The sequence below is a fragment of the Rhinatrema bivittatum genome, chromosome 5 (assembly GCF_901001135.1).
Source record: "Rhinatrema bivittatum chromosome 5, aRhiBiv1.1, whole genome shotgun sequence".
Classification (NCBI taxonomy): Eukaryota; Metazoa; Chordata; class Amphibia; order Gymnophiona; family Rhinatrematidae; genus Rhinatrema; species Rhinatrema bivittatum.
In genome coordinates this window covers 340,926,521-340,953,699 of record NC_042619.1, presented here as the reverse complement: position 1 = coordinate 340,953,699, position 27,179 = coordinate 340,926,521, and the positions used below count along the sequence as shown (strand labels likewise).

General features: G+C 47.6%; 1 protein-coding gene across 1 annotated transcript in view; it reads left to right on the top strand.

The window, feature by feature from the left end:
* Positions 1–27,179, top strand: part of LOC115092958 (E3 ubiquitin-protein ligase HERC2-like) — a 2,733,734-nt gene that overhangs the window by 943,677 nt on the left and 1,762,878 nt on the right. The window contains 1 exon segment of the mRNA XM_029604466.1: positions 12,395–12,579. Coding sequence (XP_029460326.1) covers positions 12,395–12,579 — 185 coding nt within the window.

Sequence of the window (27,179 nt, the reverse complement as noted above, 5' to 3'; positions counted from 1 at the left end):
GCCACTTTCATGGAATGTGGCAAGCCATCACAACAGACCAATGGGTGCTGGCAATCATTGCTCAGGGTTACCATCTGAATTTTCTTGCTGTTCCATCGGACTCCCCGCCGACACAAGTGTGGGGAATATCCAACCATTCTGTCCTTCTGGAGCAGGAGGTCTCCCTTCTTCTCCAGTTAAGAGCAATAGAACCCGTTCCTCTTTCGCAGCAAGGCCTAGGGTTCTATTCCCGGTACTTTTTGATTCCCAAAAAATCCGGGGGCCTTCGTCCAATTCTAGACCTACATGCCCGCAAGAAGTACCTCCAGCGGGAAAAGTTCAAAATGGTAACCTTGGGCTCCCTTCTACCTCTTCTACAAAGGAGAGACTGGCTCTGCTCTCTAGACCTCCAGGACGCATACACCCACATTGCGATAGCTCCAGCTCATCTCAAGTACCTCCGGTTTTTAGTAGGCCAAAAGCACTACCAATACCGGGTGCTTCCATTCGGCCTAGCGTCAGCTCCACGAGTCTTTACCAAATTTCTCGTAGTTGTCGCGGCCTTCCTTCGGAAAGAAGGTGTTCACGTCTACCCCTATTTAGACGACTGGTTAATCAGGGCCCCAACCCAGCAAGCAGCTCGATCGTCCCTGAATTTGACCCTACATACTCTAATTTCTCTAGGATTTCTCGTCAATTACGAGAAATCCTGTTTAGTCCCATCTCAAACCTTGTCTTTCATTGGGGCAGACTTGGACACTTTACAAGCAAAAGCCTTCTTACCTCAACAACGAGCTCAAACCCTCGTGTCTCTCGCTCACCAGTTGCAGTCTCAGTACACAGCGACTGCTCGGCAATTTCGTGTTCTTCTCGGACACATGACGTCCTCAGTCCATCTCACTCCAATAGCCCGTCTGGCCATGAGAGTCATGCATTGGACGTTACGGTCACAATGGACTCAAGTGACTCAGTCTCTCTCAACCATTGCCACATCACCGACGCACTCCGTCTGTCTCTCGCCTGGTGGAAAGATCAGAACAATCTCCTCCAGGGACTACCTTTTCATCTACCAGACCCTCAACTCATTCTCACCACCGACGCTTCCAACCCCGGCTGGGGAGCTCATGTGAACAATCTATAGACACAAGGATCTTGGTCTCAAGAGGAATCCAAACACCAGATAAATTTCCTGGAGCTTCGAGCAATGCGATATGCTCTCAGAGCTTTTCAGGATTACCTATCGAATCACGTCATCCTGTTCAGATGGACAACCAGGTGGCCATGTGGTACATCAACAAACAGGGAGGCACAGGCTCCTTCCTACTGTGTCAGGAGGCCGCTCAGATTTGGGCGGAAGCGCTCTCCCACTCGATGTACCTCAGGGCAACCTACTTGCAGGGAGTGGACAATGTTTTGGCGGACAAACTGAGTCGTGTCTTCCAACCGCACGAGTGGTTGCTCAATCCCTTGGTAGCGACCTCTCTCTTCCAACACTGGGGTTATCCCCAAATAGACCTCTTTGCGTCCCCTCAGAACCACAAAGTAGACAATTACTGCTCCCTCATTCGGAGCGAATGCTCGCAGCCCAGAGATGCATTCTCCCTCTCGTGGGCAGCCGGGCTGCTTTATGCATTCCCTCCGCTTCCTCTTCTCTCGAAAACTCTCGTGAAGCTCCGTCAGGACAAAGGAACCATGATCCTGATAGCTCCTCACTGGCCACGCCAAGTGTGGTTTCCAATACTCCAGGATCTCTCCATCCGCAGGCACATTCCCTTGGGAAAAGACCCTCTTCTGATCACTCAGAACGACTGATGTCTACGCCATCCCAATCTTCAGGCCTTGTTCCTGACGGCATGGATGTTGAGAGGTTGATCCTTCAACCACTTAACCTTTCAGATTCGGTTTCTCGTGAGCTCATTGCTTCATGGAAGCCTTCCACAAGAAAGTCTTATTCCTAAAAAATGGAAAAGGTATACATCATGGTGTTCTTCACAGTCCCTTGATCCCTTTTCCTGTCCAATCCCGAGATTTCTGGACTATCTCTGGCATTTATCGGAATCCGGTCTAAAGACTTCCTCAATTAGAATGCATGTCAGTGCGGTAGCTGCTTTCCATAAAGGTGTCGGGGTTGCCCCTATATCGGTACAACCTCTCGTAACACGTTTTTTTAAAGGCTTGCTCCATATCAAGCCACCCTTACGCACTCCGGCCCCTTCTTGGGACCTTAATTTGGTTCTTGGTCAGCTCATGAAACCTCCATTTGAGCCTCTTCACTCTTGTAACCTAAAATATCTCACATGGAAGGTGATTTTCCTTTTGGCTATCACTTCAGCTCGCAGGGTTAGTGAGTTACAAGCCCTAGGTATCTATCCACCTTACACTAAACTCCTGCAGGACTGGGCGGTACTCCACACTCACCCTAAGTTCTTGCCTAAGGTAGTTTCGGAGTTTCACATTAATCAATCCATCATACTACCTATCTTCTTTCCCAGGCCCCACTCCAACCCAGGAGAACAGGCTCTGCATACCCTTGACTGTAAACGGGCTCTAGAGTTCTACCTAGACCGGACAGTTGCCCAGAGGTAGAGCACTCAGTTATTCGTCTCTTTCCATCCCAACAAATTAGGACAGCCTGTGGGTAAACAGACTCTTTCCTCCTGGTTGGCGGACTGCATATCTTTTTGCTATCAGCAAGCAGGCATTCCTTTCCAAGAACGTGTTAAAGCACACTCGGTGAGGGCCATGGCGACTTCAGTGGCACACCTAAGATCGGTGCCACTTCCTGACATTTGCAGGGCTGCCACCTGGAGCTCTCTCCACACTTTCGCAGCCCACTATTGCTTGGACAAAGCCGGAAGACAAGATTCCATCTTCGGCCAATCTGTCCTGCGGAACCTGTTTCCAACGTGACGTACCAACACCCTTCCGCCTGCCCGGTGGGGTGCGGATGCCCTCTACAAAATTCCACCCCAGTTGTTGTGCCTGTTGCACGCCGACGGGTACATTTGGTGCATGTTCGGACATCCTCAGCTTGGTACTCACCCATATGTGAGGACTACCATCCTGCTTGTCCTGTGAGAAATCAAATGTTGCTTACCTGTAACAGGTGTTCTCACAGGACAGCAGGATGTTAGTCCTCACGAAACACGCCCGCCACCCCGCGGTGTTGGGTTCGTAATGCTTTATTGTTTCCTTTTTTCGGCACTGCCTGACTGAAGTGAAGGGGGACTCCTGCTGGCTGCAGGGTTAGTGCCATGCTGGGCATGCCCAGTAGGGGCCAGTAAAAGTTCTGGAAATTTTGACAGAAGTTTTCCGTGATTGGGCTCCAACCTGATGATGTCACTCATATGTGAGGACTAACATCCTGCTGTCCTGTGAGAACACCTGTTACAGGTAAGCAACATTTGCTTTATGTTGATTGGACTGGGCCATGGCATGTGTGGTAATATAAATATGAATAATACTACTAGGCCTCCCCGCTACTACCACCAGACCGCTACAGATGCTTCAGAATGCCGCCGCAAGGATTCTAACCAACACTAATCGAGGAGCCCATATCACACCCATTCTAAGGAATCTACACTGGCTTCCCATTAACTTCAGTATCCTTCACAAAGCCCTCACCATTATACACAAGACCATCTACAAGCAGTCCTCACTTGAACTAGCTTATCCCTCTTCTCCTCCACACCTCCACCAGACCGGTTAGAACAGCGTACAAAGACACCCTTCACACTCCTCCCGCCAAGTCCTCCTCACACGCTACCATTAGGAAACGTGCCTTTTCCACAGCTGGACCCTCTCAGTGGAACACTTTACCTCCAGATCTTCGCCAAGAACAATGCCCGCTGACCTTCAAAAAAAAACGTAAGACTTGGCTTTTTAAACAAGCGTTTCCTTAAAAAACTGCAGGTTTTCACTGTTTCAACTGTGCCTATGTTACCCTTGTGGTTACTCTTTCCCCACCCTTCCCATCCCTCCCAACGACCCTCCCTCCCTTACCCCTGATACCATAGCATGAGCAACATCAGATATAAGTTGTTCTGGTTTAATCTCGTTCTCTTTTACCCTAGTTCAGATACTTGGCACCTCCCCGTGCAAGGTAGTTCAGCTCTAGGCTGCTCTCAAATGGGCGCTCTCCCGTGTTTCAAGCCAAGTTATTACTCCCTGTTAAATGTAATTTTCTTTTCTTCTAATGTTCGATGTAAACTGATGTGTATAAAAAAGAATCAAATAAATAAATAAATAAATAATGATAAATAGGGAGAACCTAAGATGGACATGATGGCATCTGACAGGAATGCCAAGAGTTCTCAGTTTTTCTTTTGCAGAAGAGAACTGAGGTCAATGGGTTTAGATGCTCTGGTTCAGACATGGCCACAAGGGGATCTGCTGAATGTTTTCCCTTCTTGGCCCTTGTTAAGACGAGTAATCCAGATGATACAATGGCATAGAGATTGTGCAATTCTTGTGGCTCCAGAGTGGCCCAGGTGTGTTTGGTGCATGGATCTGGTAAGGTTCAGTGTGCTCGAAGTGTTGAAGTTTGGACACATGCGGGATTTGCTACATCACAGTCCAGTGGTCTTCAAACGGCAGGCTTGCTTTTATCTCACAGCTTGGCTTTTGAGAGGTGAAAGTTGAGAAATAAAGGATATTCCAATGAGGTAGTTTCTACCTTTTTGCAGCCTAGTAAGAATTCAACTTCGTTAGCTTATGCCTGGATCTGAAGATATTTGAGTGTTGGTGTTCAGTGATGGGAGTCTCCCCATTAGAGGCATCAGTGCCGGATATGCTTTCTTTTTTGCAAAGGCTTATAGAGGAGTTGGATTCTGAATTCACTCAAGATGCACATGGTGGCACTGTCTTGTTATAGAGGAAAAGTACAAAGACTGTCCTTAGCAGCACACCCGGATGTGGTGAGTTTTCTGAAACCGGTTAAACATCTCTGGCCTTCAGTTTGGTTTTAGGGTGTTGTGTACAGTTCCTTTTGAGCCCATCAGAGAGGTTTTTCTGATGGACCTTACTTTGAAGACAGTCTTTCTAGTGGCAGTTTGTTTTGGGTGGTGTATCATAAAGTTGCAGGCTTTATGTGCAGGGATCCTTTTCTGACATTTTTTTTGGATGGGGTCTCCATTTTACAGTGTCTTCTTTGTTAGCCAGGGTCTGGGAATTGGTCTCTTCACATGCTAGATGTGTGAAAGATTCTTCTCAAGTATCTGAAGGTGACAAATACTTTTCATAGGTCAGATCATCTGTTCGTGCTCTTCAGCTGTTGCAAAACAGGAGAGAAAGCCTACTCTACTCTAGGTAGATGAAGTAAGGAGGCTATTGCTATGCATTTATTTGCAAGAGGCAGGAGTTTTCTGGGTGTCTCGGTGCATTTCAGTAGAGCCCAAGTGGCCTCTTGGGCAGAATACCAATTGGTTTTGTCCCTGGACATTTATTTTTACCTTTATTAAGATTAATGAATCACTATCAAGTTGCTAGACTATGTACAAGCAAACATTACATAATTATTTAAAAAAACACAGAAAAGACATTGACTTATATAAATAAAATATAACATAAAAAGAAAAAACAGCCTAAAAAATAGCATAGACCATAGGATCAGAAATAAGAAATTTCACTCATTTGACTCTTTTTTTCAAATATTATTGTTTGTGTGTGCTAGCTCGAGACTCATCTTCTTTTGGGGTCGTGTCTTAAGAGCAGGCTTTTCATCCTTTCTCCCAGATTCAGTAGGCTTGTAGTGGATAAATTAACCAGCTAAGGTTCAGCTGAATATACTAGCATAAAGTTATCTGGCTATTAAATAATCAAATGACTTTAACCCTAACTGGCCAGCATTTGAATATTGCCAGTTAACTTTAAAATTATTGTTTGGCTAAATAACCTGCCAGTTAATTGGATATTTTCAAAAGATATTCAGTTAAGTGCAATGCTTAAAAAAATCCACACTTTCATGAGTCTACCAGGCCAGTATGATCTCCATCCCACCATAAAAGAACAACCTACCTGAGGCCCCTGAAAATGAAAAATAAATCATGTATTGGAACTGACTGGGCCAGACCTATCCCTCCAGCCCTTCACCTTCCCTCCCTGCTAAATATACGATGTGGACTTCTTGGACCCTCCAAATAACCTCACTCCCCTTTCTACCCTCTCCCCAAAGCCCTCTCATCCACCCAGTGTCTTAATTTTGGCCACCTTTATCTTTCTAGGATTGCAGTACATAGCGATCCCAGGCTGCTTCCAGTGCTGCTATAGTACTAGCACCGAAAGCATATGCTATCAGTGTAAATGTTCATCGCTAGGCCAATTATTTTTTTTTTAACTTCTTTTTACTGAGTCAATGCAAATAATGTCAAGCAATCATGAGATAGAAAAAAAAACACTTTTGTTTCAAACAATAGCTTCAAATCAATGTAACATTGACTCATCAACTTTTTCCTATTACAGCATTCACACCTAGTCACCTGCTGCACACAAACGATAAACCAGTGTGTCCCTATTTCACCAGACCAACCACAAAGGAATAGATGAGGCAATACCCTCTTTTGTGCTGTATGTAGCAAGAAAAATCTTGGATTATAAATCATAATAGCCCCTCCTGAAAGGAAATGACCTCAGTGTGGCAACTCCCTTTTTCCATATCATTTCCAGTTGTGCATGCTGTTGCATCAAAATTTTCCATTGAACTAGTGATGGGAATTCCTCTGGCCACCAATACAATAGACTTCTTTGCAAATAAACTCAACTTAATCCTTTTGTTCCTAATCTGAATTCTCCCAGGGCAAGCAGGATGGTAGTCCTGAGAGATGGGTGACATCATCAGATGGAGCCCTGTCACGGAACATTTTTGTCAAAGTTTCTAGAACTTTGGCACACTGAGCATGCCCAGCATGCCATCAACCCCGTGGCTACATGGGGTACCCTTTCAGTCTCTTTTTTTTTCCGCACAGCAGTTGCCTCACAGTTAGTGGAGCTCTATGAGCATTTTTTCTCACAATTTCCTCACGGAACAATTTGAAGTTTTTCTTCGAGTTTTTCCCCTCTCCAGGGACCCCCATCGTGCACCAATTCCTCTGGCATTCGGTAAGTCCGTTTCACGCTCTTGCGGTCAATTCCCGGCTGTCTAACTCCTGGTGGCCGATGGGCCATCAACCGCACACTGCCTTTTTTTATCATTGCGACCGGTTTTCGGAAGTGTCCGGAGTGTCCGCGGACTATAACCATAACGGACCCACACAAAGTCTGCGTCTTGTGTCTTGGGCCTTCCCATGATGTCCATCAGTGTCCCAGCCGTGCTCAGAAGACCCCCAAAGGCCAGCACGACTGCCTGGACAAGATGGAGAACTTGTTTGGTTCCAAGCAATCTGCTCCATCGACTCTAGTGCTGGGTGCATCAAGTCGTGGCGATCAAACTGACTCGGGACCTTCCCCATCGAAGCCCCACATAGAGGATTGAGGAGCGGAAGACCGCCCCTCACTGGCATCGAGTCAATCGAAGATTTCGGCATCGTTGTCCTCGGCACCGGAGAAGGACCGGGCCGAGCGCCATGGGTAGCATTGACACCGCACCAACGGTCATCACCATTCGGTGCCGGCACTGACACAGGAGCAGCATCGGCCTCGGCCAAACCCCCTCCGAAGAGGCCCCAGGGAGAGGAGGCCCCATCCTCCTTTGGACCCGGGAGTCCAGATCGTTCACCATCGATATCTGTGCCGGGATCTGAGCCACCGCATACCCTCGTGGACGCTCTGGTGACTCCCAGCCTGCCTCCTACTCCAGGAACCTCGTTATGAGAGGAGTTGGACCGCATTGTCCAACAGGCTGTGCTTAATGCCTTTCGGGGTCTCCAGCCACCATCGTCGCCGGCCCCCATATCGACATCGGAACCGGCACCCTCCATGCCAATGCAGCCCGTGCCGGTGGGCCCCTCGGTGCCCTGCCAACCACTGGTGCCTCCTCCTGTCTCAATTTCGATTCTGGGCTCCTCGGAGGAGGCAGATGCGGCTCCTTGCCCATCTCCATGGACGGAACCCCCGATGCCGGATTCTGTCCCCGGGCCTCCGGTGCCCCGATGTCTATCGCAGATCCCGGTGCCCTCTGTGCTGGCACCACCGCTGTCAGTTCCACCTCACCGACCATTGGTGCCCGCTTCCCGTATTCTGGGTTTTAGCTTCCCTCCTCGACCCAGGCACTTTGCTGGTGAGAAAGAGGGGGGGGGGGATGCCTCCTCTGAGCATTCTTCAAGGCCTCCGAGGTCCTTCTGTCGGAGCCTTCCCCCCCCACCCCTCCCAGAAGAGAGAACTTGCGCTCACCTCCGGAGGATCTTTCCTCGCAAGTTTTGTCCGGGAGATGGCGGAGGAAACCATTCCCTTCGAACTTTCAACAGAAGAGGATGCCCACCATAAGATATTGGAGGTCCTTTCAGTTGTGGATGCTCCTATGGAGCTGATGGCTGTCCCAGTGCATGTGGTTCTTCTGGACCTCCTTCACTGTCTCTGGGAACATCCAGGTACTGTGCCCTAGGCTTTCAGAAGAGCCAGTTGCCACACCAGTCGGTGGTAGTTGAATCAGCCCAGAAAAAGGCCAAAAGGTCCTGCCCTCACCTCCACCCTTCCAGGAAAAGATGCCCTAGGTTTGAAGGGTTTTCCAGGGTTCCATACTTATCACTCGCATAATGGCATACCAGTTATACATGAACCAGTATAACAAGTCCAGGAGTTCATGGAGACCCTGCCACTTTCAGGAGGGCCTAGAAATCCATCCTCCAGAAAGAACTGGAGGCTGGAAAAACATGAAGTTAGAGCGACCTATGACGTTTTTTGAAACAGAGTCAAGGGTCTCAGAGGCAGGCATTAGTGCCAGACACTGGGCCTGGCTAAAAAACCTCCGACCTTCATCTGGAGGTCAAGAAAAACTGGCCAACCTCTCTGTACAGGAGACAATCTGTTTGAGGACAAAATCTGACACACAGTGGCCCCAACTCAAGGACCACCATGAGAATCTGCATCAGCTATCAACTACCATCTCTGGTGCCTCTTCAGCGACCTGTATACCAGAGAAGGGATACCAGGAAAGCAGTTTTACAAGCAACATCAATACTACTCTCTGGCCTCCCGTGCTCGTACAACTCGGTCCTCACAAAGAGGCCACCCTCGCCAACAAAGAGCACCTAAGAGCTCAACCAGCCTCCCAGCCTGGTCCTGCAGCTGGCTTTTGACTGGCATCCAGAGAGCAGAAACCAGTTCCCTTTGCCCACACCATCTGACTCATCTGTGGGAGGTCGTTCTGCCACTTCGTCAACAATTGGTTCCTAATTATCACCAACCGATGTGTTGTCCATCGTGGCACATAATTACCACACTGAATCTCCTCACTGTTCCTTCAGACTCCCCACCTTTCCTGGCATGGAGCCTTGTGCAACACGCAACGACCCTCGAGTCTAGAAACTCTGGCCCTGCTACAGTCCAGAGCCATGTAATCGGTTTGTCGGGCTCAGTGGGGTTGATGGGTATTTTCTCATCCCAAAGAGAACAGAAGGCCTCTGTCCCATCCTCGATATTCGAGCCTTAAACAGGTTCCTTCACAAAGAATGGGTTCAAGAAATGGTATCCTTGGGTACCCTACTTCCGCTTCTGAATCAAGGGGAATGGCTCTGCTCTCTGGATCTACAGGACGCTTATGTGCACATTCCGATTTTTCCACTTCATCGCAAATATCTGCGCTTCGTAGCAAGCCACTGACACTTCCAGTACAGGGTTCTCCCCTTCTGGCTAGCCTCCGTGCCCCGGGTCTTCACAAAGTGCCTGGCAGTGGTGGGAGCACATTTGCGCTGGAATGGGGTACATGTGTTCCCATATCTGGACTATCAAGAGTTCGTCAAAACAGGGAGAGTTCGTCAAAACAGGGAGCTCTTCAGTCCCTCAACATGATATTAAGCCTCCTCCAGTCATTGGGTTTCCTCGTGAACTACCCGAAATCCCAGCTGACTCCATCCCAGCAACTGACCTTCATCGGAGCAGACCTGGACACCACAGTGGCTAAGGCATTCCTTCCAAGCAAACGCATAGCCACACTGGCCGGGCTGGCTGGATCCATCCGTTGCCAGCGGACAGCTTCAGCCCACCTGCTCCTGAAGTTGCTGGGTCAAATGGCATTGTTTGTGCACGTCACCCCAATAGCCCGCCTAGCCATGAGGGTCATACTGTGGACCCTGCGGTCTCAGTGAGAGAAAGGGCATGTGTGTGATTGAGAGCTTGTGTGTTAAGTGAAATAGAGAGAGCATGTGTGTGATTGAAATCCTATGTGTAAGTAAGGGGAGCGAGAGCATTGTGTGATTGAGAGAGACTGGCCAGAGAGGCGACGTGTGTATGTGTGAGGACTGATCAGGGAGATGACTGGTGGTATGTGTATGCTTGTGCGTGAGAGAGAGAAGATACTGGTTGGGGAGATGATTGGTGTGTGAAAGACAGAAACTGGTTTTGGAGGGTGTGACTGGTGTGTGTGTGTGTGAGAGAGAAAAGAGACTGGTTGTGGTCCCTAAGGAAGAGGACCATGAGGACAGCTTCAGCAGCTACTGCCTCTTCTGGTGTGGCCTGCAAGGGAAAGAAGTAGGATAACTGCTGGAAACGTTAGTAAAGGTGGCTTTTTAAGTTCATTTTTCTTGACTGACTACCATTTTTAATTATTGGGTAGTATGTGATGTCTGCTGTTGAAATATTTTATTGGTGTTTGGTAAAGGTTTCAAAATTTGCTTGAGTCTTTAATTATTGGATATTCTATTCATCAGCTGTTTTGAAATTATTTATTAGTATGATTTTATAATTATGATTCATGATTTATATATCTTGATTTTATGATTGTTTCATGAAGAATGGTGACATTTTGTTTTTCCATTGTTGCACTGTATAAGAGTCTGGCGTGATACGTTTTACAATTTAGGTTTTGTCTGCGCATTTGTATTTATACTTTATGTGGCTTATTCTGTATTTGGTGAGAGTTTGTGTTCTGCATGCAAAGACTGAGATGAAGCATTCTTTTAGCATGTGGTTTCTCTGTAGGGATCTGTAGTAGCTTGGCCTGTTCTGTTTTCCTGTTAGGAGGTGTATTGTATTTTAGATTCTGGTGTAATATTTGTGGTATTTCGTTTTCATAGGTGGGGTTGTTATTCTTTGTGTTTTGGCAAATAGTACTGTGTTGATATGGGAGGACCATGCCGAAATATATGGTGTGTACATAATTATGTAAATTATATTTTATATGTAAATGGGTACCATGGACCAGTATGGAGACAAATCCCCCGGGCCACTATTTTTCCCTCAATCCGCCCCTGGTCATAAGCAGCATCTATGGAGGGCCAGTGCAAGGGGAACTAGGTGCCCTAGGCATACTCTGTCTGTCCCCCCCTCTTCATTGTCACCCCCCCCCCCCCCGTTGCACCCTCATTAGGGGCTGTGAACCATGTGGGGGCCGGGAGTGGCAGTACCACAGTAGCAAAGAGGAGTGCCATTCCCCCGGTCGCGTCCCCTAATGGTCAGTGCCCGGGCCAGGCCTAGTTTGCCTTGTGCTTCCACCGGCTCTAGTCTGTTGCCTATCTAGGATCAAGCTACATTTTCATAGCTCACTGCTAACATGACCAGAGGTTGGCTGTTTATCCTGCCAGTATGTTTTTGAGTTATTTCTCAACTTCATTGCCACTTGGGCCCATTATTTTTGTTTTCCAGAGCACCACTCTTATAAAACAAAAAGGAAAAAGAGTAAGAAAATGTCTGTTGCCACCCAAAAAATGTTGTCTTTTTTGATGTTTTATTCTCTTTCATGTTCATGGCATTTCCATAGCTTGGGATTCCCCAATGATAAAGATTTAGCAGCTTGCTTGTCTCAGAGAAAGTTAAATTTGCTTACTTGTAAACAGGTGTTCTTGGAGGATGGTAGGATGTTAAGTCTGTCATGTAATATCCACCCACTTCTCCTTGATTTAATTCTGGTTCTCTATATTAGCCGTGAATGAACTGAAGGGGTCCATACAATGCAGTAATGTGGGTCTGGCTGCATATGCTTAGTTGAGCATACTAAAAGCTTCCAGAAGCTTTTATGTAAAATCTGCATACTGGGCTTCATCAGATGACATCATCCTACCAGTGAAGAATTAGATCCTGCTGTCCTCAGAGAACACTTATTACAGGTAAGCAACTTTGCTGTAGTGTTTGTGGGTGAGATTTGTTGTAAAACATTTGAGATTATATCTTAATGGGCTCTCCAATTGAAGCCAGATGAAAAAGAAGAACGCATTTCAAGTAATGATGTAGAGGGCCTACCTCCAAGGACGTTCTCTTTATTTTAAAAATGACTGTGGAATTGTCTAAATTCTTAACCATGTACTGAAGTTTCTGACTTTCTCTACAGTTTCCCCAACTAATAGAGCAGTGTACAATGAACAGCACAGAAGATGGTGTTCTCTGGGATTTATCCGAAGTATTGCACTCCTTCCTCAAATGTGCAGCACTCTTAGTATGTCCCAGTGGATATCCTTACTGATGAAAATTGTAGAGGGGCATGAATCTTTTACAGCTGCTTCACTGCAGAGACAGGTAACATTCTAAACTGTTGATTACATTTTGCATGAGGAAAATATTCTTATTTACTGCCTAATCTAATGCTTTTACTGTAGGTTGAAAATTATTTAGCCTAGGCTGTTTCCACTGAGGTGGCTATATATGTTATTTAATATTAAATTGTGAAATTGGTTGAAATTTTGTTTGAGGTCATTCTTGTGGCTCAGGTGTCATGCAGAAAAATTTCCTAAGTCGTGTTTGTTGGATGTTCTTTGGATTGCCTGGGGATGCTGCTGGGGCAACATTCACTGCCCACCTGCCTTTGGAGAGGAGAATCATGGTCATTTTTCATGGTGAGAACTAGTGGCTAGATTTAGGACATATGTTTGCAAAGTTTTGGAAGGAGCCTTGATCCAGGACTATGACTGCAATGGCTGGATGAAATGTAAATTGGAAATTGGTAGGAAATATAAAATAGGAGGGAAAATTATCAGGTTGTTGTAAATGAAGGATCATGGTGCCAGATCCCTGCTCTGGTTCCAGTTGAACTGGAGGTGGAAGGGAACATGAGGAAACTGCAGGTTATTTATTTACTTACTTAAAACATTTCTTACCCGCCCTTCCTACATTCAAGGCAGGGTTCAGAAATATACTCATTATTTAAAATACATAAAACAAGTATGACAGATTAAAAACAACATGGTGTATCCTTGACATACAGACATATATTTGAATTTAAATTTAGGATATGCAGCAGCATTGACATCATCATGATGCATAGACTTTCCGACATAAGTGTGTTTTTTATGCCTTTTTGAAAAATTTGGGCCTTTAATTGCTCTGACTTCAGTAGGGAGGGAGTTCCAATATAGAGGGCCAGCAATTGAAAAGGCTAATTCCTTGGTCTCTTCAAGGTGTGCTATTTTGGGGGAGGGAACGTCAAGCAAGCCTTGGTTCGCTGATATCAGGACTCTTGTTGGGGTATGTATTTTCAGAATGGCTGTAATCCAAGGCAATTTAGTGTTATAGAAGAGATTATGGATATTGACTGCTAACTTGCATTGGATACGGTAGGTGATAGGTGACCAATGTATGGATTCTAAGCTCGGAGTTATGTGATCACTAGGGGGAAGGCCAGTGAGAAGCCTTGCTGCTGAATTTTGAATGATTTGGAGTGGATGGAGTATATAGCTTGGGAGACCAAGGAAAAGTGAATTGCAGTAGACAAGGAAGTAAAAGAGCAATGATTGTTAAACTCTACAGAAGTCATCCAGGTCAAGTAATGGCTTCAAAGAACGCAATAGCCAGAGTTTCAAAAATGAAGGTGGTGTCAAAGATTTAGTATGTTAATGCATTGAGAGTGAAGGATCTAAAAGAATGCAGAGGTTGCGAGCAATGTTTGAGAGTGGAATTACTTTGTTCATGAAGGTAATTTGAGTTGGGGGAAAGTGAAACAGCAGCATGATTTCAGTTTTGAAAATATTTAGAGCAAGTTTGTTAGCCATTAGCCAGTTCTGGATGGCAGATAAACAGTGTCTCATGAATTCTTCTATTTCCTAGCGTGTAGCAGATGGACTCATTACAAATGGGTATAGTGTGCTCGTGCTAGCAGTTGGAGACGGATCTGACGTCAGCACGTGGTACATATACCCCTGCAGGAAGTGCAGGCGCTCAGTAATTTCCATCTCCAAAGCAGTTTGGAGCTACCTCACGCTCGCTGAGCATTTTTCCAAATTCTAACGACTAAATTCATAGAAGTCCTACCTGAAGACAAGCCCCGCACTCCTGCGGTGATACCATCGGGTCCCTCCCCCAGTTGAGTTTCCCAAGGTGATTTCCATGGTCCCTTGGAGGTACGAGCCTCGGTCCAGTGGCCGATTCGCGGCAGGGACGTAGCCCCCGAGTGAGAAGGGCTCGGGCGCGGCATAGAGGCAGCCTCGGTCCCGATCCGTTCGCGGTGAGGACTTGGCCCCCGAACGAGACGAGTTCGGGCGCGACCTCGAGGCAGCGGGTGCACTTCCTCGAGCTCAGCGGTGACGGTAATTGCCCTCTCCCCCCGCAGCTGGAGACCGCCCGGGTCGCAGCCGGGAAGCGCCGAAGATCAGGTAAGGCATACATCTTTACTTTGCTGGTCTCCGAGGAAGCGAGGATTAGCGGGGTCTGCCTGCGTGGCAGCCCGCCTAGGAGGTCGCCATTTTGCCTGCCTGCTCGCTGTCACCATCTGCCCTGGTTCGCCGCCTCGCCCTAGCGCTCAGACCGGACTCAGCGCACAGGTGACGGGCGCGTATGTTAGTCGCCCGAAAATAATTGGGCGCACATTGCTAGTTGATAGGCACACGTTGCTAAGTGCACGTTGATAGGCGCACGCTACTAAGCGCACCTTGTTAAGCACATGTTGATAGGCACACGCTGCTAAGCGCACATTGATAGACACACGTTGCTAAGTGCACGTTGCTAAGCGCACATTGATAGGCGCACGTTCATAGGCGCATGTTGCTCAGCGCACGTTGATAGGCGCACGTCCATAGGCGCAAGTTGATAGGCGCACGTTGTTAGGCGCACGCTGATAAGTGCACATTGATAGGCGCACATCTTCGCGCATATTACAAAGCACATAGAGATAACAGACGCGATGGAGTGTATGAGAGCCCATGCGTCCGCAGAGCCGGCGCCTCCAGAATCGGGCATAAGAGCTCTAGGCCTCTGCGCAGCATGCCACCTCAGAGCCACACAGAGCAAGGAAGCAGACTCCCTATGTGCCCAATGTGAGGAGGCCCTGGGAGTTCCAGGCCAGGGCCGGTCCCAGCCCAGCATAATTGCTAGTTCCTCAGGGAACACCCCGGACCTCGCAGGCCACGGTGAGCAGCCAGGGAACCCTAGAGACCTGGTGCCCCTAAGGCTAGAACCTGCTTCGCTCTCATGGGTGGAATTATTCAAGGGGATTCACGCCTTTGTCAAGATGCAGTCTGATTCCCGAACAGACCCGTACGTACCGGATGACCCTACCCCTGGACCCTCAAGACCTAGGCTCGGCCACCCGGAAACCCCACTTATGGGGATTCAGATTGCTCTGTGGAAGAAGAAGAGCTCCCGGAGGAGGGAGAATTTCCCTCGGGGATAGAGCCGTATCGAACCATGAGACACTTCTTTCTTAAGGAGGATCTCCCAGACCTGGTCTCTCAATGCCTGTCGGAGTTGGCTATCCCGGGCCAAGGCACCCCAGGGGAACCTAGAGTGAACCCCCTGCTGGAAGGCCTTCCTCAAACGGCCCACCATTTCCCCCTCCTACAAGCAGCACAGCAGCTAATCGATCTCGAGTGGAATGCGCCGGAGGCCTCATTCAAAGGGCAGTCGGGCCTTGTCTGGCATGTACCCCCTTGACCCAGCAACCAAGGAGCTGCTGGCGTGTCCCAAGGTAGACGCCATAGTTTGCACAATTGTGAAGTGCACCACCATTCCGGTGGAGGGAGGGGTGGCCCTCAAGGATGCCCATGACCGGCGCATGGACGCCATTCTGAAACAAGCCTTTGAGGTAGCAGCCATGTCCCTACGTATTGCGACCTGCTGCACCGTGGTGACACGTTCCTGTTATCACAAGCCAGGAACAACACCCCGGGAGAAGAAATGGAATCAGCCCTCTCGTTCCTCACTGACGCTGCCTCCGACCTAGTTCGTACGGCAGCGAAGGGAGTGTCATCCTCAGTAGCAGCCAGGAGACAGCTCTGGCTGCGAAATTGGTCGGCCGACTTATCCTCCAAGACGCGCCTTACCAGAATGCCCTTTAAGGGATCCCTCCTGTTCGGCAGTGACCTCGAGAAGCTGGCTAACAAATGGGGCGCCTCTCCATTACCCCGTCTACCAGAAGACAAGTCAAGGAGGAACCAGCGCCCCTTTCCTAGGCCATCCAGAGGTAGAAGCTCTCAACGCTTTATCCCTTACAGGACTCGCTACCAAGCACCTCGTTCTCAGACCAGGAACCAGTCCTTTCGGACCAGGCACAGCAAGCGGGTAACCGGCTTGGGCTCGGGTCCCGGCCGCACCCCACAATGAGAATCAGCCAACCCATCTGGGGGACGAAGCCATTGGGGGCAGGCTAACCCTATTCTACCGCAGGTGGGTCGAGATTACTTCGGACCAGTGGGTCCTCGCCATTGTCCGGGAAGGGTATTACCTGGACTTCCTTCACCTCCCTCCGGACAAGTTTGTGGAATCTCCTTGTCTGCCCCTCAAGAGGGCGGCGCTGGAAGCTACCTTGGGAAGGCTCCTGTCCCTAAAAGCCATAATCCCAGTGCCTGCATGGGAGATAAATTCTGGGCATTACTCCATTTATTTCATCGTGCCCAAGAAGGGGGGCACCTTCAGACCCGTCCTGGACCTCAAGTCGGTCATCTGGCACTTAAGGGTCCCAGGATTTCGTATGGAAACTCTGCGGTCAGTCCGAAGTGCCATACAGCCAGGGGAGTATCTCACATCCCTGGATCTGTCAGAAGCTTACTTGCATATCCCAATCCATCGGGATCATCAGCGCTACTTACGCTTCAAAGTCCTGGGACAACACTTTCAGTTCCGGGCTCTACCCTTCGGGTTAGCCACTGCGCCACGGACCTTTACCAAGGTAATAGTAGTGGTGGCGGCGTCACTCAGGAAGGAAGGAATTCTCGTCCATCCCTACCTAGACGATTGGCTGATCAGGGCAAAATCACCAGAGGAGAGCCACCCACCGGGCAACCAACAGAGTTATATCTCTTCTGGAAAGCCTAGGATGGGTAGTCATCACGAACAAGAGTTTCCCTAAGCCTTTGCAGTCGCTGGAATACCTCGGAGTCCGATTCGACACACAGGGAGACAAAGTTAGCCTGACCTCCAAGAGGAAATTAAAACTCCGGAATCATTTGCAGACTTTGCTGAGTGCCACCCGGCCCACAGCTTGGGATTACCTACAGGTCCTCGGCCTAATGGCCTCCACTTTGGAAGTGGTACCATGGGCACGGGCTCATATGAGACCGTTACAACGCGCCCTTCTATCTCGGTGGAGCCCACAATTACAGAATTACACCGTGCATCTACCGGCCAGAGTATGGCATCAGTTACGATGGTGTCTGCAGCCCGGCCACATGAGCTGGGGGTCGAAAATGTCCTCTCCGACCTGGACCCTGCTCACTACAGATGCCAGCCTGAGCGGCTGGGGAGCACACTGCGAAGAAGAGAGAAGAGTCGGGGTGGAACATCAACCGACTAGAGGCACGGGCAGTCAGGTTAGCATGCCTGCGATTTGCCCACAGACTTCGCAACAGAGCAGTCAGAGTGATGTCGGACAATGCCACCACGGTGGCATACATCAACCTACAGGGCGGAACCAGAAGCCGACAGGTATCCTTAGAAATAGCCCCCCTGATGGCTTGGGCGGAAGCAAATCTCCAGGAAATCTCCGCCGTCCACAACGCCGGGAAGGACAACGCCACGGCAGACTTCCTCAGCAGAGAAAGCCTAAACCCGGGGGAATGGCAGCTGTCGTCCACGGCCTTCCAGATGATCACGGATCAGTGGGGGACGCCAGGCATGGACCTACTAGCGGACAGGTCCAACGCTCAAGTACCCAGATATTTCAGTCGCAGGCGAGATCCTCTATCCCAGGGGATTGACGCCCTGGTACAGCTATGGCCTCAGGGGATCCTGCTATATGCCTTTCCCCCAAGGCCCCTGTTGGGTGCCATTATACACAAGATTCAGCGGCACAGAGGCCTAGTTCTTCTAGTGGCCCCGGACTGGCCAAGAAGACCCTGGTACGCAGACATGAGAAGACTACTGGCAGGGGATCCTCTACCTCTGCCCCCTCACAGGGACCTGCTATGACAAGGTCCCATCCTCCATGAGGATCCAGCTCAATTCTCTCTTACGGTCTGGCCATTAAGAGGGCTCGACTGAAGAAAAGGGGATACTCTGGGCCGGTAATAGATACACTCCTCCGAGCACGCAAGTTCTCCACATCACTAACTTATATAAGGATCTGGAGAGTATTTGAAGCCTGGTGCGAAACTCGCAGCACCAATCCACATGCCGCCAAAATCCCCATCATTTTGGATTTCCTGCAGGATGGGCTACAGAAGGGTCTGTCCTTCAATTCAATCAAGGTTCAGGTGGCAGCGCTATCCTGCTACGGCCCCAGGAGTGACGGCAACAGCATTACCACACACCCAGACGTTTCACGTTTCCTGAAAGGAGTCAAACACATTTGCCCGCCACTGAAGTGGCCAGTGCCCCTGTGGAACCTCAACCTAGTTTTGGAATTCCTATCAGGACCTGCCTTCAGACCCCTCCGAGGCCTGTCCCTCTATTTGTTAACCTTGAAGATAGTGTTCTTGCTGGCCGTGTGTTCAGCACGCCACATCTCAGAGCTACAAGCACTGTCCTGCCGCGATCCGTTTCTCAGGATCACCCCAGGGGCTATCCATCTTCGCACGGTTCCTTCCTTCTTACCCAAGGTCGTCTCGCACTTCCACCTCAACCAAACCATATCCTTGCCAACCACGGAAGGTTTGAAGAAGTCGGAAGAAGGTCGAATACTGTGCCATCTCGACATCGGCAGGCTATTGTCCAGATACCTAGAAAGGTCGCAAGCAGTACGAAAGACGGACCACCTGTTCATCCTTCACAGTGGGAAGAGGCAAGGAGAAGCGGCCTCACGGGCAACAATTGCTCGCTGGATCAAAGAAGTTATCAAGGTGGCTTTCGTAGATGCGGGGAAACCACCACCTCTACGGGTCAAGGCTCACTCTACCAGAGCGCAAGCAGCCTCCTGGGCAGAAACTAGGATGCTGTCGCCTGCAGAGATATGCAAAGCAGCAACGTGGTCCTCCCTCCATACCTTCTCCAGATTTTACCGTCTGGACGTCCAGGCCAGGGAGGACACAGCATTTGCAAGGGCAATCCTAAACGGACCTCGGGCAGCCTCCCACCCAGTCCGGGAGTAGCTTTTGTACATCCCATTTGTAATGAGTCCATCTGCTACACGCTAGGAAATGGAGAGATTACTTACCTGATAATCTCGTTTTCCTTAGTGTAGGCAGATGGACTCAGCATCTCGCCCGGCTGCCGATATACATGGGAATTCACCGATTCAAGGTAAGCCATGTTTTCTGACATTGGGCATCCACCCTGCCGGGTGTCGACGCCTTCCAGTTGAGAACACTGGCGGTCTCCAGCTACTGTCAATCAGTCAGGTTAATCATGTTCAGTTAATTGATCGGTCATTCACACATATATCCATAAAGCTTTTGCAAGGAAGATTACTGAGCGCTTGCACTACCTGCAGGGGTATATGTACCACGTGCTGACGTCAGATCCGTCTCCATCTGCTAGCACAAGCACACTATACCCATTTGTAATGAGTCCATCTGCTTACACTAAGGAAAACGAGATTATCAGGTAAGTAATCTCTCCATTTTGGTCCACAAATCTCTGAAGGGAAAGAAAAACTGAATATCGTCAGCATATACTTTATAGTGTACTCCAAGGTTAGATAAAAGTCGACATAAAGGGGTGATATAGATGTTAAAAATTGCTACTGATAGTGCGAATCCTTGGGGGTACACCAGAGCTAAGTGAGAGCCAAGATGATGTTTCTTATCCAACCTTGACTTGCTGTGTCTGATTGGTGAGGAATGAAGAGAACCAAGAAGACACAGAACCAACAATCCCAAGAGAGTGAAGTGTAGATAAAAGCTGCTGAAATATCAAGTGGAATAAGTACAAATGAAATGCCATGATCAAAGCCTTTTCTGATCTTATCAAAACTAGATAATAGCAAGATTTCTGCACTATGAAGTTTACAGAAGCCAAATTGATATTGATCCAGCATATCATTTGAATCAAGGACATTTGTAAACTGCTGAAGTACAGAGTTGTCAATAATTTTACTGATAATCATAATGATGAGCTAGGATGATAATTTGAAAAGAATGGTGGGGTGAGCATAGACTGTTTTAAAGATTGGAAATTGGAGGCTTATTTTAATGAGTCCAGGAGTATACCCTCTCTAAAAGAAGAATAATGTATTTATTTATTTATTTAGCACTTTTATATACCGATTTTCCAGTAACAGAATTACTAATCAAGTTGGTTTACATTATAAACAATAACCATGACAAGATGTTGTCTTACAAAAAACAGGATGATCGAGCTTGGATACAAATAACTGGGAATAACAACATAAAATAAAATAGTTATGGAGCCTAATGTAGGCTGGAGTTAAGACCAGATGTTAAGAGTAGGACAAGGTTTTTAAGATTTGACTGCATAGAGATAAATAGATAGAACGTTGTCTTGGGGGGGTTACCAATGAAAGGGATCATTGGTTGGAATTCTAATAAGATACTGAAGTTATGAAAATGCTTGGTTGAACAACCAGGTCTTGAGTCTTTTTTTAAATATGATTGGGCATTGTACTAGTCTGAGTTCTGATGGAAAAGAGTTCCAAAGTTTAGTCCCGGCAGTGGAGAAAGCTCTTTTACTTAATGCTGTCTTAATCAGTGGGGCCTGTAGATTGTCTCTATATGCTTGTCTCACCGGTCTGGCGGAGGAGCGAGGTTGAAGTGGGATCATGAGCTTGATTGGGGTGATGTTATGTATTGCTTTGTGGATTGATGAGAGGGCTTTGAAAAGAATTCTGAATTTAATAGGTAGCCAATGTAGGTTCTTTAGGATGGGTGTTGTATGGTCTCTTTTGTTTGTTTTGGTTAGAATCCTTGCTGTAGCGTTTTGCAACATCTGTAAAGGTTTTGTGGAGTTAGCGGGGAGGCCGAGTAGCAGTGAATTGCAGTAGTCAATTTTAGTGAGAATGATTGCTTGTAAAACTGATCGGAAATCTTGAAAATGAAGGAGGGGTCTCAATCTTTTTAAGACTTGTTTGAAAAAACCATCCTTTACGGTGTTGTTGATGAAAGATCTGTAGTTCATTTGGTTATCTAGGATGACTCCCAAGTTTCTGACTTGGGGGGGATAGGTTAATTGGGAGGCGAGGTTTGTGTTGGGTAGTGGGTGGTTTCCATCTTGGGTAATGAGTAGGTACTCTGTCTTGTTTTGATTGAGAATCAAATTGAGACTTGTCAGCAGATTGTTGATGGCCTGTAGGCAGGAGTTCCAGAAGTCAAGTGTTTTGTGAAGTGAATCCGGAATTGGAATCAGAATCTGAACATCATCAGCGTATAAATAATGGATTAGATTTAGCTTGAGGAGGACCTGGCAGAGTGGGAGCAAGTATATGTTGAATAAAGTTGGAGATAGTGAAGAGCCTTGTGGGACTCCCAGATAGCAGTTGACTGGTTGAGATTCCTTCCTGTTGATCTTGACCTTAAAATGCCTGTTCTGAATGAAAGATTTGAACCAATTGAGGGCGACACCTTTGATGCCAATGTCTGACAGATGATCTACCATTATATTATGATTTACCGTGTCAAATGCCGCTGTTAGGTCTAGGAGGATGAGTAGACAAGGTTGTTTTTTTTCAAGGTTCAGTAGGATGGTGTCCGTTAATGAGATTAGAAGAGCTTCTGTGTTACGGGATTGGCGGAAACCGAATTGCGAAAAGGAAAGAATGTTGTTGTTGTTCAAGTATACTGTTAGTTGTTTATTTACAATTCTTTCCAGGATTTTTGCGATATGGGGCAGGTTTGCTATTGGGCGAAAGTTGGCCAGGTTATCTGGAGAGAGATTTGGTTTTTTTAGGAGTGGTTTTAGGATGGCCAGTTTGAGAGGGTCAGGAACTAGCCCTTGAGATAGGGAGCAGTTGATAATTTGGGTGATAGGTTTGGAGATGGTTTTAGCGCAGGTGATGAGGAGGTTGGTTGGGATGCCGTCCAGAGGATGAGAAGCTGGTTTAAGTTTTTTTAGAACATTTTCGATCTCTAAAGACAAGGTAAGCTCAAATTCCCCAAGGCTTGCATTTTGTTGCGATGTGGCAGCAAGGGGTATTGAAGGAATAGTATCTTTGTTTTCCTTGGCGGGAGGCAATAGGTTCAGGATCTTGTTTTTGAAGTAGGTGGCAAGTTCCTCAGCTTTGCTTGCAGCTTTATCATCTGGTATAGACGTCAAGGGTGGTTTGGTGAGGGACGAAACTAAGGAGAAAAGCGCCTTAGGGTCAAAGAGGAAGTGGTGGATTTTTTGTGAGTAAAAGTCTCTTTTTGCATGGAGGATGGAGATTCTGTATTGGTGCATCATGGATTTAAAAGCTGTGAGGTTGGTAGTTGATGGGTTTTTGCGCCAGTTTTGTAATAAATCCGGAGGTTTCATTCTCTATTTGTTGAAACAGTGAGGTAGAACATTGACTAAATGGACTAGAGGTGAAATTCATTTTGGAAATAGTATAAATGAAGTCTGACTCCTTGAGCATATCAAATTCCTCCCATTTTGTTCAGTCACTGAGAAAAACATCCATGCCATTATCTACAGTAGATTAAAAAGTGTTTCTAACATTAGCTATTTGATTTATTAAAGTATGAAGCAAAGATACTCTCTCCCACGCTTTTTAACATTTATCTGCTGCCTCTCTGCCATCTACTCCCCAACCTCAAACTAAAATACTATATTTTCGCCGATGACGTCCAAATCCTTTCTTCCAATCACTGAATCCCTGCAAAAAACCTGGTACATTGGAACTGCTGTCTACAATCCATCAATAACCTGCCTCACCAGCCTGAACCTTATCCTTAACTCAAATAAGATCGAAATCCTCCTCATCTCTCCAGATGAAAACCACAATCTCCTCAACTCACAAAGTGCATCTCAATTTGCAAAAACAACCATTAACCACTCCCCCTCTGTCAGAGACCTTGGGGTTCGGCTCGATAACCTATTCAATTTAAAAATCGTTCGTCCTCAACACAACTAAAGAATGTTTCTTTAAACTTCAAGTTCTCAAAAATCTGAAACCTCTCCTGCATTTCAGCGACTTCAGACTAGTAGTACAATCTATCATCCTTACAAAATTAGATTATTGCAATTCTCTGCTCTTAGGTCTCCCTGCAATATCTATTAAACCCCTTCAGATGTCCAAAATGCTGCGGCTAGACTACTCACTAACTCAAACAAAAGAGCCCACATTACACCCATACTTCAAGGCCTGCACTGGCTCCCTCTAAAATCCAGGATCACCTTCAAAACACTGTTGATGATCCACAAGGATATTCACGGCATTGCTCCTCTCAAACTAAGATTTCAACTTCGCACACACACATGTACCAGACCAATCAGAAACGCCTACAAAGGATCTCTATACGCACCTCCGATCAAAACCACTTTAAGAAAAGGCGCATTTTCTACAGCCGGGCCCACCCTTTGGAACTTTCTTCCTCCGGAGCTGAGACAAGAACCGTGTCTTCAAACATTCAAGAAACACCTCAAAACTTGGCTCTTCAGACAAGCCTTTCCGGAGGCTCGAGATCATTCGGACGCTGGTCTAAGGACATAACAGGACATTAGGGAGACACGGGTCAATGGACTAAACTGATCCGTAGAGAGACTCAACCTCTCTAGCATATTCCCCGATCCTGATTTAATGCCACTCATCCCACCCCCTCCTCGCTCTTCCTCTCCACCATCCTTCAACCGGATCGTCTCAATCCATCTTTCAGCCTGAGCTTCTCAACCCTCTCCTTCCTCATGGCCACCCGATTCCTCTGGGCCTCACCACGCCCTTTCTATTCCGCTTACCCATAGCAATATTTATTTATTAGATGCCTTACTTTATCGCTTTTCCACTGTTTATGCCGCCCCATTATATTTGTCATTCGTTTTTTTGACGACCTGTTTATTTTTATTCAACTGTTATCTTTAATGGTTTTATTCATAAATGCTTATTTATAATTATTATTTTTTTCTATATTCACCTGTTATTTAATGATTTGATGACTTGTTTCAATGTAATGCCACAGCTGTGACTGTTCTGTTTCAATGAAAACCGATTTGATTTGATATTTTTATCAAGAATGTCGGTATATAAAAATTATAAATAAATAAATAAATATCTGCTATGCTTAGCCCTGGGGCTGTGGGAGGAAGAATGTTAGGGAGCTCGGTGAACTGTTTAACCAAGTGAAATGAGACAGATAATTTGGAATATATGTATAACTTCTTTGCTTTGGTAACGGCTGCTTCATAAATAAATAAATAAACCTTTTGGGAAAATGCATTATACTAATCAAAGTACATTTCTCATACCTGTTGCTGGAATTGAAGCCAGATAGCTTAGTCCAAGGAAAGGTCCATGTGACAGTAGCAGCCCCCATGGATCTCTAATGTTGCTTCCCAGTTGGTCAGCAATCATATGGAGACAAAAAGTTGCTGGAGATAGCAATCTGTAGTTATATAGGAGAGTTGAGTGGCAGATGACCACGCCCCCGGGGAATGACCCCGAGAGGGACCAACGGTCAGGCTCAGAGTTAGGAGACAAACACACACTAGTTCTTTTATTAGACAGTATACTGAACCACCAGAGATGGCAGTAGTGAGCTGGTAAGCTCGGCTGGGCTGTAGTCCCTCCAAGACTGGAACAGCGATCCCTGGAGGCTGAGCTGAAGAGAGACTGAAATATAGTGAGTAGGCAGGGTATGCAGATGGTAACACTGACACAATGTCCCAATGAAGCCCAGGAGCTGGAAAGTATGGGCCCTCGAGGAGCGAGTACCTGGTTCCAGGGAAAGCTCAGAGAGAATGATGGTAACTAACTGATGTAGCTGATATACAGGCCAATACAGTAGAGTCCGCGGGAGAGCGGGCGAATGCCTGCTTTCCCAGCGCGCGCACCGGCCACTCGCCGGTGCGCGCGATGCGGTATTTAAATTAGGTCCGGCATTAAATCCGGGCAAAAGGAGGCGCTAGGGACACAAACACGTTCCTAGCGCCTCCTTTTTGACAGGAGCGGCAGCTGTCAGCGGATTTGACAGCCGACGCTCAATTTTGCCGGCGTCTGTTCTCGAGCCCGCTGACAGCCACGGGCTCGGAAACCAGACACCGGCAAATTTGAGCGTCCGGTTTTCGCCCCGACAGCTGCGGGCCGAATTAAAATTTTTTTTTTTTAACTTTTTTTACTCTTCGGGACCTCCGACTTAATATCACCATGCTATTAAGTCGGAGGGTGCACAGACAAAGCAGTTTTTACTGCTTTTCTGTGCACTTTCCCGGTGCCGGAAGAAATTAGCGCCGACCTTTGGGTCAGCGTTAATTTCTGAAAGTAAAATGTGCGGCTTGGCTGCACATTTTACTTTCTGTATCCCGTGCGCATACCTAATAGGGCCCTCAACATGCATTTGCATGTTGAGGGCCCTATTAGGTGCCACGGGTTGGACGCGCGTTTTCCTCCCCTTACTGAATAAGGGGTTAGGGAAAACATGCGTCCAAGAGCAGGCTAACAGGAGCGCACTGTACTGTATCGGCCTGATAGTTGGTAGTGAAGATTTCCAGGCAGAAGAGTATACGAAGCAAGTCTGGGATCAGGGCCCTCGAGGAGCGAGTACCGGTTCCAGACTGTCACCCTGAAAAAATACAAGGAGAGAGCGAGGCCCCCGAGGAGCGGGTACCTCTGGTAAGTCCGAGGAGGCAGAGTTACTTAGGTATCGAAACCCTTGCTAACTAGATCTGTTAGCAAATACTGAGACCTTAAATATCCGTCGTGGGTGACGTCATCTTCGGGGGATGCCCCCGAGGTTCGCGCCAATGCCAGTACTTCAGTCGGGGCCGCGCCGCGCGTGCGCCCCTAGGCCTCCAGGAAACATGGCTGTTGCATTATCCAGCCAGTCCGGGAACGCCCGAGGACATTTGACAGAAGAATGCTGCGGAAGCCAATCTTCCCGCGGTTGGAGAGGGAGGTGCCAGAGAGGTAAGGAGAGCGGAGAGAGGTCATCGGGCACCGACGGACACAACACCCGGTTACTCGCTCCTCGAGGGCCTGCCTCTACTCCAGCTCCTGTGTTTCCTACCGAGAGAAACCACTGTGTGAGTACTCAACCAACGAGGCTCTATTCCAGAACCCTGCAATATACTTCATTGTACTCACTATCTCAGTTTCTCTTCACTGCAGCACAGTCATTAAGGGATCACTGTTCCAGTGCACTGAGGGACTACAAGCCCAGCCGGGCTTCATCTCTGCTCACTACTGCCACCTCTGGTGGCTCCTCAATACTGTTAATAAAAGATCTATCTGTATTGTGTGTCCTAAACTGAACCTGACCTATGGCCCCTCACGGGACTTCCCCCCGTGGGCATGGTCAGCAGCCACAGTGTCCAAGTGTCCACCCAAAACCTTACAAACAATAACAGATTGCTAACTCCATGGATCCGGCACAGATCAATGCCCTGCAGGCCATTCCGGGCCTGGCCCTGCGCATTTCTGAACAGCAAGACGCATTGGAGAAACTCACTTCAGCATTTCATCAGCTGCACACACAGAAGACCCAAGGTGCTAATTCCAGCAATGAAGGTCAGTTCCATGAAGTAACTTTAAAGACTGCTGTACCGCTGGCTGCTCCAGTTCGTTTCTCGGGAGAGATTCAGAAGACCAGGAGCTTTTTAAACCAGTGCTGCATGCATTTTGCATTACAGCTTCCTCACTTCCCCACAGCTTTTTCCAAGACTACTTACATTCT